The sequence below is a fragment of the Alosa sapidissima genome, chromosome 14 (genome assembly GCF_018492685.1).
Source record: "Alosa sapidissima isolate fAloSap1 chromosome 14, fAloSap1.pri, whole genome shotgun sequence".
In the NCBI taxonomy this organism is placed as follows: domain Eukaryota; kingdom Metazoa; phylum Chordata; class Actinopteri; order Clupeiformes; family Clupeidae; genus Alosa; species Alosa sapidissima.
Window position 1 is genome coordinate 4,691,570 of NC_055970.1, and position 15,111 is coordinate 4,706,680.

The window sequence follows — 15,111 nt, forward strand, 5'->3', positions numbered from 1 at the left end:
CACCAAATGGCGCATCGTTGCAGTGAGACGTAATTTTGTTGGAAGTTAATCTAAAGTGAGTTGGAAAGACACTAGGCTTCCTACAAGGACAAGACTGTAGTTTACCACAGAGAACGTCTAATACTGTAAGGGTAGGATGATTTCTGCATGACATGTAATTCCCATTTCTTCTTGAAGCCGAAATAAATCTGAGGATGTTTATCGGACATGCTTGGTTTTTACTGCATGTACGTTAATCTTGTAATATCAATAAGGACCTAGGTAATGTTACCGTTAGCGTTGGTTGAGTGATGGAGGCATTTGATTGATTGCATTTGTAGAAAACTATAAATGCGGTTATACCAAGCAAATGTATAGCAGCACTGTTTGTATCTTTCGACTGTCATTTATTGCACGTGCTACAAAATCATTCTGTGCAATGGAAGATTTACCAACGTTACACCGGTCTGATACAGTTTTGCCTATACATGCGTGAGACTGAGACGCCTGTTTATTTTGTTTTAAGTGCGTGCAGGGTGTGAGAGGGGAATCGATGTGCTTTTGATTACAGCTTGGTAGTTGTAGTTTGTGAAATTAAAAAGCACGTGTGTCTGAAGTATCCAAACAATGACACCTTCATTTCATTATGGCTGCTTTAGCAAAACACCTTAAGCTACTGTACTGTGTAGTGGGTCCCATTTAGAAGTGGCTACTTCATTCGCGCTTTCCTTGGCTCATGGAGCTGCGTGAATGTTATTACAACTTTTCGCCACGATATGACAGTTCAAGTCCGCTTGATACTGTAAGGCGTAAGCCATTGGTTTCCAAAGGAGATTTTATGTGTGTCGCCAGCATAGCCTATTGACAATTTATGTTGTAAATAGGCCTACCTTATAATCCTACCTGTAGCTTAGGGAAGCTAACAGCTTTCTATTAGGATCTAGTTTGTTAGTTACCGTTTTGTCATAACTCCCTGATGCATTTTTGCATTTAGAATAGCCAGAGTGTGTATATCTCAATCGGAAAATTAAACAATATCGGGTGCCTATGGACTAGGCTGGGTGAACCCAGCCTGATCTGCCCGCTATTTATTTTTTGATTTCTTAAAAGATTGAGCTTGGTCTGATGAAAGCCAGACTAGCCATGGACCTCAGTTAAACAATGCAAGGGAACATGAATCAGCCTATATTTGCACGAACAATAACGGACAAAAGCTCTTCAACTTTGGCCCGTTAAAATGTGTATGAACAGTCTAGCGACGCATTTCATCAAGGCCCATTTGGACATGTCAGTTATTTGCACCACTGGTTAGATGTAAAACAGCATTTCGTTTCAGACTAGGCTACTGTTACTTAATTTGTGCATTAACAATAACGTTTCAGACTACTGTTACTTAATTTGTGCATTGACAATAAAGTATTACATGAACTAAAGATGACTAAAATCTTATGTAGAAGAAGAAACATTCACAAAAAATCCATCCATCCAAAAATGACCTTTGTTTTTGATAGCTGTTGAAAACGGCATGGAACTGACAGAGATGTTTTTGTTTATAAATACATAAAAAAAAAAAATAACATTATGCTGATACCTTTTGCTTTTCCCAAATACAATGTAGCCTACAGGTATAAGTGACCTTTCATCAATCCAGTTGCAATGGATGAACTGTGATGAACTGCCCTACTTGTGATTGTTTAGAGATTTTAAAGGTTTTATAACAATGCTACATCTTCTTTGGCTATTCTACAATCTATTCACCTTTTCAGCACCAGTAGGCTACTTTCTGTGCAGCCGCACACACACACTCAGGCATGCCAAACAAGCATACACAAAAGTTTCAAGAGTGGGGGATGGAGTAAAATATGGAGACAAATTGAAGTGTGATTTATTTTCGCGGAACGGATGTACAGGACTGAGCGGCGGTCATATTTTGTACCGCTATGCGGTACATCTAGTTACTGCTGTCAATGGCAACGGGTTTTGTGCAACAACTATCACATACACTATATGAGACTTTATTCTTTTTTTATGCAATTTCCACTGGTCAGTCTCATAAAGGAAATGTACACAAAATAACATGCACATGCTTCTTACTTGATCTGATCCTGCCAGGTACTAGGAGGATTCCATGGGACACAAGATCCTTTAGCACAGTTATTTGTCACAGCACAGTGGGGTGGCTTACTGTTGTTCTTACAACAGCAGTCAGGAAATAATCTTTGAAAAACACAGTCTTTTCTTTCCAAGTGTGTGAATTATTAGGAAATACCAGAAGTTAAGTCCTTTTAACTTGTTAGTTGACCTAGATGTGAAGTTTGAATTTGGTACTGTATGTTAGAGCGACACCACAACACTGGACATACATGTACATTTCATTAAATTTCCAGCAAAGACAAACCTCTGTAGCTTTCACACTATATCTTACTTCCACTCATGTCAGCGATAACATGCTTGTGTGCTTTGCATGCACTAGATATCTCAACATCTGGATATCTGGGTGTCAAAACCTTTGAAGTATTGACATGATTGCGAACATGATTGTTTAATTTCTTATCTCTGTCTTCACAGTCCACATGTGCCTTTAATTTATAATAAAGTATGGCTCAATGCATGTGGTGTCAAAGTTTAATTTCTTCTCTGTTCCCTCAATTTGTTCTCTCTCTAAAAAAAAATATTTAATGCCTTTCAATGCAGCAACACTCCGTGTAATCACATTCCATATGAGTTTCAGTGTAGCATTATAGTTTGTGTGACACTCAGCAGAGGCACAGAGGGTTTGTCACCATTCATCTCCATCAAACTGATAAGAGTGAACGTTTCTTCTCTCTGGGTGCCTCTGCTGGCCTGTGTCCTAAAACATTGGTGCTATTGTTACACATTAGGCCAACAATATGAAAGAGGTAATCACTAAGGTGTTACACATGTTGATTGGTTATGGAAATATAGGGCTGAAGAGACTAAATGAAAAAAAAAAAAGAAATCCTCTTAGGTGATTATGTAGGTGCCCTCACCAAGCCTGGGAAGCTATAAAAAGCTTTGGGTGCTTTGTTTCATACATTTCATATTTGCAATTATACTTTGTCTTTTAAACATTATAAAACTTTTTCATTTTAATTCTACTTGCGTAATTTTTAGGATATGCCCTCCCTGAGGAGACTTGCCCTCCAGCAGGCAGGTGTACCTCTGAGATTTCCATGCTCGCTGGAGCGTAGTGCCATGAAAGCCGTGCTCCTGTCATGGAGTCACTTGGGAGAACCCTCCCAGTAAGCCGCATCAGTCATTCTCTTCCATAGAATGCCAGGCACCCCACTGCTATGTTCATGGCATTTACTATATGCCACGGTCTGTCACTATGCATCTCTGAGGAGAAAATGGATGCATAAAGTTATATAGATCTCTGAGGAGAATATGGATGCATAACGGTACCATTTAGCTCAGTATCCACTCTGTTGTCTATGTCTGGCAATTTCAGCTGTGCTCGCAGACAAGTAGTGAAGACATAGACTTTCATGGTTTGCTGCTCTTTGTTTGATGTTTAAGATCAGAAATAACTGTCAGTTGAGTTGGTGTTCCTCACAGTCCTACTCACATTCTTGTTTGTATTTGTTCCTTGAAGCATTTCATCCGCACTTATTCATACCTGTTCCAGTTTCTACCAGTCCCACCAGAGCTGATTTAAACCCATTTATGGGTCTTAGTTCTGATTATACACTCTCCTCGTAATCCCCATTCCCTTCATCAAGAGTGCTGTGATTCTTTGAGAAGTTGTTTATGGTGATTGGTGATAGCACAAAGTGACGGTACACTGTCTCCTGGCTGTCTGGCGGAAGCCTGGATTTTTCTCCCCCTCAAGCTCTAGTGCCAATTAGTGTGAATCCAATGTGTTGAAAAGGTGCATCTTTGAAGTGTGTGTGTGTGTGTGTGTTTGATAGAGAAAGAGAGAGAGATGTACAGTAGTTGTAAAATTAGACTGGATTTTGGGGTATTACTTATTCACTGTTTGATGTTTATTAATTTAACAACTTAATCAATTCATGTCCCATTCCAATTCACATTCCAACATGTGCAAAGTTAATATTTGCACATGGTAACACATTCTGGCATTAACACAGTCCATCACAAATCCTCAGACTGTTATTTCTTTATTTATGCATTCGTCTGTTTATTTATATAAATAATTGTCAACAACAAAAGGGAATAATTGCCAACAGCAAAGGGAAATTAGAGTTAGTTAGGTTCTTGCTGGAAATACTATTTCAAACCGAAGTCTGCTTGTCACATAGCACATGGTGACAGTACAAAGGTCTGCCCACTTTCCTTAGGAGTGAAGATCATTTGGGATCCGCTATGACCTCATTTAGCCTTTTCTCTTTGTTTGCTTCAGTCGAGAATTGAATCAGATGGAACTTACTTATTTTCTCTGTGTTTGCTTTAATCTGGCTTGATATGGTGGAACTCACTTATAAAGTAGTCCAGATAAATTGTTGTACTTTGAAACTCTTTATTTGATCTGCTGACCGTGTCTTTTTAAAGTAAACTACTGGAGAAATGACTAATGTATTGTGGCACAATGAGGCAATTTTGTTTCCCCTGAAGATTAAAAATAATTACACAAAGTCTTATCTGAAATGCTGGTATACACACAGTAAATTGGATGTGTATAGGAACTATAGTTGAATTATTTACAAAATGTTGGCCGACATCCCAATACCCTCAGTATTGGAACACATTCACTGAAATGATTTAGGTAGTACATATATGCATATATTTGTATGTATTCATGTAATATCTTCTACACATGTACGCTCTATTTATTTTTTTGTAGGGGATTTAAATAGTGTTACATAACACTGAATGAAAGTGCCACTGACTATTTTTTGCCACCTCTAAATGCAACAAGAAGCTTATGACATGAGTCAATTGCACCAGGGGGTTGCCATCCATGTTGATGCATTTTGTATTAAAGCACTTCACCCACCAGTTAATGCGAATTAGCATTTTCCATCTTCCATTTCTCATTCAAATGACATAAGGGATTGGGAAAAACCGTGGGGAAGCTAAATATAATCAGGAGTCGCCAGGCCACCACATCCATCCACCTCCTCCTACAGGAAGTGAGTGAGAGAGTGAGTGGCTTTAACGTGGAGACAAACGATCCGACTCCCAGGCACACTGACCCAAGGTCACTCGGTGTCACAAGACTAAAGATTTCTCAGCGCAGAATAAATCATGTAAATACAGGAAGTTCTCTTCCTTTTTCCATCTTTCTCATCTCCCACTTGCTCTCTCTCTCTCTCTCCCTCTCTCTCTCTCACTGTCTCTGTCCTTTTCCTCCTCTCACTTTGGTTCTGTTTTCCTCTCTCTCTCTCTCTCTCTCTGTGCATGTGTGTGTTTGTATGTCTGTGTGTGTGTGTGGTTGTGCGTGTGTGTGAGAGAGACGCACATGCAGAGTGATTTCCCCAGCCTGACCTGTTCCCATGTAATGGAGTCTGTCAATTCATAAATGGAGCCATAAATCACTGGACTCCATGCTAGCTCTTCAGCCCAGACTCAGCACACAGCACTGCCTTTGTGTCCGCTCCACAAAATCCCATTGTTTCTCAGGGCCAATCCTCCAAAACATTGCTCCAGAACAAAGCTGCCCGGCACTGCCTTTGAATGACCAATACCCATTTGCCCAAATCACTTTCCCCAATAATGCCCAGCACTCATAGGATGCACTGCGCTGACAAAAACAAAGCAAACAGGACCCCCCCCCCCCCCCCCCCCTCCACACACACACACACACACACACAGACACACACACACACACACACACACACACACACACACACACATACACATACACATAGACACGAACACACACACAAACCCTCCAAAAAACCTTCACAATGATCAGTGTTGAAGGACAATAAGCCTGAAGCCAAACGGGTGGCTCAACAGACTTTGTTGTTATGGTCTGTCAACAGCAGGCAGCATTCACGCTGGGATGGTAATAAGGTGTGCAGTGGACAGGAAGGAAATGAGAAACGGAGACCTCCAGAGATGCGCCATCCTGCAGCCACCGTTCGTCCAGGTGCAATCCACGCTCCCTGACCTCTGATGCTCCCGCTCTGCAGTGCCCATGTCATCCAGCATTTCTATCGGATGCTAAAAATCCCCACACCTACGAGGGGGAGGGGGTAACCACAGTCATTGTTGGGCTACCTTGTCTGTTCTCTCTCTCATTAGACATCAGAGCTCTTGTGATCAATTCATCCTGTGATCTGGCTGATGCCATCGAATGATAAACTCTATTTGTACCCTTCCATCTTTCCCCAGGATTAGCGGATCAGTGCTTTATCTTGAGCAGAGAGCGTGAGCTGAATGAATAATATAGTATGTTCTTTCAGCTTATATGCTATGTTACGAAGACTCTGAACTTCCCCCCCCCCCACGTCCCTCCCTCCTCTCTCTCTTCCTTTTGCTTCTTCCTCCTCTCTTTTAGTTTCCACTTTATTCCTGGACACAGAGTGTGTGTGAGTGTGTGTGTGTGTGTGTGTGTGTGTGTGTGTGTGTGTGTGTGTGTGTGTGTGAGTGAGTGCACTAACATACTGGGAGGCAAGGGGGGGGGCTGTGGGATTCCTTTGCAGCTGTGACCCCCCTTGATCTGGCGTCCAGCTGATGTCATTTTAGCCGTTGGTTGGTGGAAACATCCTCTCCCTGCCTCCGTGTGAATGGAGCCCTGTGTCAGGATGCTTTGTAGACCAGGCTGGCCAGACTCTGTGCCTGTGCTACTGTACGTCCATCCAGCTGACCACGGCTAATGCAGTAGTTAGGAACTACAATATGCATTTGGCTTTACTGAACAAACACATAAATCTATATACTGTAAGATTGTCTGAACCAGGTGATTTTATCAGCATTTTGTTGCTGGTATCCCATGTGTTAACTTCTATGTATCATTTTATGTTCATGTGTATGTTTATGTTTATGTAATTTAGCAGAAGCTTTTGTCCAAAGCGACTTATAATAATACAATAGTTAAAATGAACAGTAAACAGTTATAGAAAGTTGGTACGGCTACATTAAGGATAGTAATGATAACAATAATATCAATACAATATCAACAATGAATAATGAAAATAAACAAATACCATAAATATACAAACCATAACTCATTAGAACCACTTAATTGAGTGTAAGTTGAACAGATACATCTTTAGACCCCTCTCGAAAGACCCGAAACTATCGCAGGAGCGCAGAGCACTGGGCAACTCACCAATGAGGAATCAATGTGGACCAATGTCTATGAGATGAAAGATTCAGTGGTATTCAGTAAATAATATATATTCACAATCCAAACATTCCAAATAAACTTTAGCAATTAATTTGTAAATACCCCCAAGCTGATATGTGGTGAGCACTCTGGTGCATAATGGATGCTGTGGGTGCTACACATTGGTGGTGGTTAATGAGATTCCCCCTACTGTATACTGCAAGTTGTTGTTTAATAATACACCAGTGCATTACATTCTCTGCATAATAATGTTCTTTTAAGGGAAAACTTTTTACCTTTACTTTTTTTAATTAGTTGCTGAGGTGAGAGATATGGCACTTTTAATATATTTCTAAAGGACTTCTCAAGTTTGTTCTATACCAAATAACATGAACTCCACTGACCTGACAAGTTCGGCCAATCCAGTAGACACACCTGGCTGGTGTACACTTCCACCCCTAGAGAAGTAGCTTTCTGTCTTTGTTCTGGGCAGTGAGCTCAGACCTCCTGTCAGAGACAGCCACTTTCACACTGAGGGATCTGCTGATAAAGGAAATGGAAGCTCCTATCTGGCTGATGTTAATCTGCAGCTCAGCAGCTGTCAGACCATATTCACCTAAATTAGATGGCTTGTTGTTGTAACTCTATTCCAGGCTAGAAAGAGCTGGTAGTGTGTACCCCTAACTGAATATGGGTTCACATATAGGACACAAATGTGTGTGGAGGTGTAAGTGGAGCTACACACTGACATTGACATGTCTTGGTCAATTTGGTCTTTGTGCCTTAATGCTTGAGTATAAGTGGCTTTTCTTAGTGAATTTCAGTGTGTGAATATATTTATCCTTATCTTGGAAATACTATCCAGGAATGTAATCCTTGAAATACCTTGAAGCTTTCTGGTCTGGCTCACACACACACACAATGATGTCTTTCATCGTTGTTTATTTCTGTCGTCCTGACAGTCCTGACACACTACTCCATATCAATGTTAAAATGTCTGGAAGAGATTTTCTTCCCTCTCTTCGGAATAAAAAATTTGGAATCTGCGGACCGGGCCGGTAATGGTTTCCCCTCGGTTCATCTGAGGTCTCCCCTTTGGACGTCTGCCGGAGAGGAGTTGCTCCTCCCTTCTGAGTGTGTGAAACAGTCCGTCGGCTGGATAAACTCTGGTGAAGGGCCTGCTTTGCAATCACTCCTTCTGTTACAGTGCAGATGCTGGCCAACAGTTGTGTAACTGTTGGAAGAGGAGGGGGTTGGTTGCTGCATCTGTGTGTCTGCTGTTCGCACCCACTCCAGCTTTGCAATGTTGTCTGGCGTTCAATCCAAAAGTAATGATGGGGAATTGCTATAAGAGGCTGATAGCTAGTTAGATTTAACAAAACAGATCAGGCAAGACTGAAACTGTCTGTCATGTTCCATTTCTCAATTCTGTGTGTTGTGAAAATATTTTGCCGATGCAGTCAGCATTCACAAAACACTCTACATTTCAATAACCTTTTCTTTTGCATTGTATTTTGGTCTCAAGAACACATTCCTCTCCACACTCACGCATTACTTTTTAAATCATAGACAGTGATTTCGACAAATAGGACATTTTGTCTTTCAAAATATTTCAGGAAGGTTTGGCCTGCTTGACAATGGTTATGGAAGAGCACAGTTCTCCTTGAGTAAACTTGTTTTAGCAGATTATCCTGGACATGTAGCCTGGCTAGCGCCACCACTTCTCAATGAGAAGTGGTCTGGGAACCAAACGTTCATTTTCTCGTATTTGAAAAAAATGCCCAGATCCGTTTATTGGGTGCCACGGATGTCTATCAAATGTGTCTGTGCATAGCTCATCATCGTCTTGCTTTCCCCCCTGTTCTGTGATTGGTTCCCTATCTCAGGCGAAAATTTGCTCCATGGTCTCCAGGCTGCCTTAGCAGCGTGAATCAAATCGCGCGCAAGGCAGCATGGGAACACCCAGGCTACTGGACATGAGCACTTCTCATGAATAGAAATATGCATGTCCATTGTTTCAACTAAGGCAGTCCAGGATGCAAAAAAGGCAGTCATGTTTTTACAATTGCATTGCTTATTCCATTCCATTTTCCCTTTAAGATAAGAAAACATACACATGTGCTGCTGCTAGAACACAGCATAATTCAAAAGACATTTTGGAGAATGTACTGTAGGTCTATCTGACATTGACTTTAGGAGGGGGTAGCGGTATTTGACTGGTGCAACTAAGGGATTTCTTGCTGGGTCAGGCGTGCACAGAATTTTAGTCATCATAATCTGTATTTAGTTATAGTTCCTTGAATAACAATGAATGCATACATTTCCACCAGGCAGTATATTCTAGGTTGTGAATCAGCTATTTGCAATACACATACTGTCAGAAAAAAAATATTTTCCCCTTATCAAGGCATTTCATTATCTTCTGTCCCCAGATTTCACATTCCAGTACATCCTTGCTTTTTTACCTCAGTGAATAAATTCAAATCCCCAGTCTCAAAATTAATCTCCCTCAGTAACTGATCATAGGTCTACTTTGTTTACAGTGAAAGTATAGAAGTAAACAATGCTGACCAGATTTAGGATTCTTGTTTGTCACTCGCAATGTGTATAGTCATGGGCATGAACCAGTCTCAAATTTCCATATTCAGAACTATTGCTGTGGTTGCCTTTTTTGGATTCATGACTTAAACCTGTACATAAAAATCAGACATTATTTGCGGAAAGTAAGTGGCATTTTGAGGAAGTGTTGTCTTATATTTTCATCTTTGTTATCAGGGGACAGTAAAGACTAAAGGGACTGCTGTGCAATTAATGTCCTCTGATCCTCCCTCTCTCTTTCTCTCTCCCTCTCTCTCTTTCTCTTTCCCCTCCCTCTCTCTCTCTCCCTCTTTCTCTTTCTCTTTCTCTCTCTCTCTCTCTCCCTCTCTCTCTCTCTCTTCCCCTCTCTCTCTCCCTCTCTCTCTCTCCCTCTCTCTCTCTCTTCCCCTCCCTCTCTCTCTTCCCCTCCCTCTCTCTCTCCCCACCTCTCTCTCTCTCTCTCTCTTTCCCCTCCTTCTCTTTCTCTCTCTCTCTCTCTCTCTCTCTCTCTCTCTCTGTCTCTCGCTCCCTGATCCTGTTCCCCAGCTCAGGTATGCGTGCGTGACCGTCTGACATTCCGCTTCTGCCAGACCCTCCAATGGCTCGGCCGCTGCCACCTTGCTACCGTGCGTGCCCAGTGCTGCAAGACCTGTGCCCAGTGGGCGCGGGCCAGGGATGGGACCACCCACCGCTGAGACACAGCAGAGGACACTGGCTGGGTGGCACACGAAACTGTTCCATTGCCCATGCATATAAACTCAAAACACGTTCACATGTTCATGCACTTACACATACAGACAGTCAGACACACACACACACACACACACACACACACACACACTCTCACTCACTGAAGGACAATATTGTACACACACAAATAAACACACATGCAAATACAGATGCATACACAAAAACACAGCTAAGAGGACACAGACTAGACATAATCCAAAGCAGTCTTTTTATCTGCTGTTGTGAGGAGAATGTTGAAGTTGACCTACAGGATCGGGCAGTGGTTTCCTCAAGGGTCCTCTCCATGTCCTGAACCCCCTGCATCTCGCCCACAAAAAGAGAGGACCAGAGATTCTTTCACACATCTCAAAGGACTAGCATTCCAACAACCAGGGACTGGTTTGAGCCATCTCAAAAAAAACTGTCTGTTGTAATTGTTGTACTTGTTTTACATTTGGACTGCACTGCTATACATGGTTTCCAGGAACAAGCAACAGCATTCAGACTGCAAGAGAGGCAGATATTTGTGTTCCATTTAACGACATCGCCATACAATTCTGAAGACTGAATAGTTGTAGAGAATTTGTTGAGTATTTGGTCTTTTGTTAACATTTTCTTGTGTATTCTTCATATTGGTATATTGTTTGTTTGTTTTGTTTTGTTTTTTGTGGTACCAGAAAGCAGGATGTCGTCTGGTTCTCTTCAGTGGTCACAGGGATTTCACATGTGGTCTAATTTATGGATAAACACACAGAGGTACCTTGTGTAGCCTAAACAATGCTTTCTTTGGATTGCAGCTCACACCTACACAAAAAGCAACGTGGGAGAAGAAAGAAAAAACATAAAAATGAGACAGTTAATCAATTGGTGCTTTAAACGAGACCTGGTGCTAAATTCAGTCAGGTGTTGGCTGGCCAGTGCCTTCTTCTACTTGAATTTTTAAAAAGCTCCATTTGGAGCACTAGATTTAGATAGCGTCACCATCACTTTAAGTTCCATGTACACAACTGAAAGTAAGTGGGACTGTAGAAATGTTGTTGATGTGAGTTGCCAGGTTTTTTTTGTGTTTATTATTGTTGTTGTTTTTTTTAGGTTGGGGGGGGGGGGGGGGGGGGGTTGTAACACAATGGGTGATGGATGTACAGATTTTGATTAGTGAGATTATGTTGAACCCTGAAGTAGAAGCTGTTGAGTTCCTATTTACCTTTTTCTGCAATCAAGTGTTAATGTGATTTCCATAATTAATTGATTTCTCTTCGTAAATTTAATCTAAACCAATAAAATTCTATTGTGTATGACCTACAAAACAGTTATGCAATACTACACCACAGCCCTTTTTTTCTATGTTCTCCATTTCTCCATTATGCTCTTCGTACCCCTGGCCTCTCTCACCTAATGTCATCTCCAGATGAGAGGGTGAGTACAACTTATTGAGCTACATCAGTGGTAAACAAAAGGGAAAGCTGCCTATTTGCAAGTCTGACTGTTTGCACTGTTGAAATAATAATGAAATGCACAGGGAGGCTGAACACGCCGTGTTACATGTATATAGATCAGAGTTCTCCACCGCAGCCTCACAGGATGGCACTTGAAGGGTGTTTTTCCTTCCAAACAATTAATGTTATTATCCAGGCTCAACTGAGCAAGGGAAAATCGAATGCCCATTTCCCTCCATTATGTCTTGGACTAATGTGATGAGTGTAGTTTGTAAAAAATAACACATCTTGGTATTATGTAGTTAGTTCTATTGATCTGCGTATAGTCAGATTCAATCATATCAGAAGGGCTTGGTGAGAAATGCAGCGTAATGGAACTGTGGTATCAGTTTGTTCTGCTATGAGGCACATTTAGTACCTCCAGAGCTGGCACTCCAGCACGTGTCACAGATGGGGGCAGAGACAAGTAGCCAAGCCTAGGAGAGAAGAAATTACACAATGCGCTGCCCAGCAGCATGACGAATGCAATATTTGATGGGAAATCATAAAATAGCTTTAAATAAAGAAATTGTCTACATCTTCTGATATCACATGAAAATTGACAGTCATGACATGACTTGTTAAAAATGCATGTCCAAATGCTCACTCACTGTTCATATGTTATGCTGTTCTCAGATGACATTCCTTAATTTGATTTAATTTGTTGAAATGCTACAACAATAAACTCTTAATCCATTCATCCAGACGAGAGAGAATTGGATTGGGTTTCTATTTCTCTCAGCAGTAATGTCTTTATGATGATGATGATGACTGCCATGTCTTTCAATGTAATTATGTGTTATCAGTCCTTTACCATGGTGGAAACAGGAAATTGTATGCCAGTTGCTGGTACAAACACAAACAACACAGACATTTTTCATCATTCCACATGTTTATTTTGTGTTTATCTCCATAAAAACGATTTTGCCCCAAGTCACACAGGTAAAAGTATGTGCACAATAAAGTTGTGCCTTCCTCTACAGTAAAATCGAGCTGGGTAAAAGAACTCCGCACCTCAGTTCTTACTGTCTTCTGCACATCTGGACTGAGATATTTTGTTGTTTATTGGGAGTGTCAATCAATACAATATGAGAAGCTATGAAACACAGTTAGATGTCTGATGATAAATCAAAGGTGCACCTCAGCTGTTTAATACAGTTGTTTTGTCTAGTGCAGATCAATGTCAATCTTGCAAAATTGATAACTAAACCAGAACATAAACCCAAGCAAGACCACTGCCTAATGGCCAGCTGGTGTGAATGAACTTTACATCATTTACTCTGTTACTTTACTGTAATAGACCTGGTGTGCCTCTAGAATTTTATGGGGGAGCTTAGTGCGCTTGGCCTCTGGGCACTGCAGGCTATTTTTTAATGACCTGAGTCTCCTTTGGCTTGGCAAGCAGTATTTACTAAAAGGGCAACTAATGTAGCTTGTCAGATATTCTGCATCACGACCAGACACTAAAGAATTTGGAGGGAAACATGTGATTTTTATGTGATCCCAAAAAGGCTGTCCTCTCCTAGATTAGTTCTGCTTAATGAAGCAAATTTGTGATTTAAAAAACTATAATTACAGTTTTACAAGAGGTATCAATTTGAGAGAAGAGTAAAAGAGCAAAAACAGACAATTCATTTATTTTTTTCACTCAGCAATTGACCTTGGGGTTGATTTGTGAAACTCTCGTGCAGCACTAGACGAGTTTAGCCTACTCACTGGGCACCCCCTGTTGTTCTGAACGACTGTAACATGCTGTGAGTTCTTTACCTCTACTCTGACTGAGATCCTCTTTAATCAGGCATTCAGCAAGGGCCTGAGAGCTGGCGACGGGAGAGATTTCTGTTCAGTCTTTCTCAATTGTTTTGATACCTGTGTCAACTCTGACATCACGTTCTCAAAACAGTTAACACCCGTGTCTGAACAAAAGCACTCTGGACAAAATTACACATTTTGCTTACAAAAGGCTGTTACTCTCTCAAAACTCTTAAAACATGCAGCAAAAGCAAATCTTTCCTTCAAACACTACAACTTGTTGCCAATTCAAAAACACTATTTAATCAATCATTACACACTGGACAACAAAATGCAAAAAATTAGCATTTTTGCTATGTCTGTTCCATTACTTTCTCATTTTTCTGGTATCAGAAAAAACTGTGAAAAGACCATAGAAAAAAAAGACAAACTGTACTGTATAAAAAATAATTTATTCATTCCTCCCAAGATGTGACTGTCATTGACATGTAAGACATACAGTAAACACCTAGCAAGACAAATTTCACTGAACTACAACTTGTCATTTTTCATCGAAATAGACCTACAGTAAACACCTTTTGTATTGTTTTCTTCACCAAATAGCCAATACAGTACTTTGTCTAAATGTGCATTAGATACTTGCAAATAGCAACACAGAACAGACATATCTTATGTATAATGAATGATTGCTGATTGAAGAATTGTGCAAAGGAGTATCACACAGGTGTATCAGAGATTCAGACTTATGCAAGGAATCTATACCACCTGTGAAAAGATGTTTTCCTTTTGTTTAGCATGGGAAAACCAATAGAGTTTGGGGCTTGACACCTGTGTTAACTGTTTTGCAAAAGGGTGTGAGAAATGTGTGAACCCAATGAAAATGTGTGAACACATTCGCAAGAGATGACTTCTGCTGTACAAAGAAAGTAGTCGTGACTGGACCAAGTTGGTTCCAGTTTACTTAAGCAGGTAAAAGCAATCGAGAAAAACTGTAATAATGCCTAGGTCAAGCAATTTACATGTAAGAGCCTAAGTTATGTTCACTTGTCAGTCACACCCATTGAAAGCTTTTGGAAGAAAAACATTGCCCTCTGGAGGTTACATGAGGTATGTCATGCAGTCATCAATATCCCATATCCAACATTCGATTTAGTTGTAATATTTACATTAGCAGAATTCCATGAAATGTTAATGCATAAAACATACGCCTTCTGTCTTTCATCAGGAATCTCATGCAATTCATAGTCATGTAAACTTGCCCTCTCCCTCACCTTGCACCTTTCCTTTCTGCCTTTCACTATTTACATACAGTTTACTTGCAATACATTTTATTTATGATGG

At 40.7% G+C, this 15,111-nt stretch overlaps 1 protein-coding gene across 2 annotated transcripts in view; it reads left to right on the plus strand.

Annotated features, from left to right (window-relative positions):
* Positions 1-11,226, plus strand: part of LOC121682129 (A disintegrin and metalloproteinase with thrombospondin motifs 7) — a 64,882-nt gene extending 53,656 nt beyond the window's left edge. For both annotated transcript variants that reach the window (XM_042062153.1, XM_042062154.1), the window contains one exon: positions 10,361-11,226. In XM_042062153.1, the coding sequence (XP_041918087.1) occupies positions 10,361-10,509 (149 nt within the window). In that variant the 3' untranslated portion in view covers positions 10,510-11,226. The remainder of the gene's footprint in view (positions 1-10,360) is intronic.
* The last annotated feature ends 3,885 nt before the right edge of the window (positions 11,227-15,111 follow it).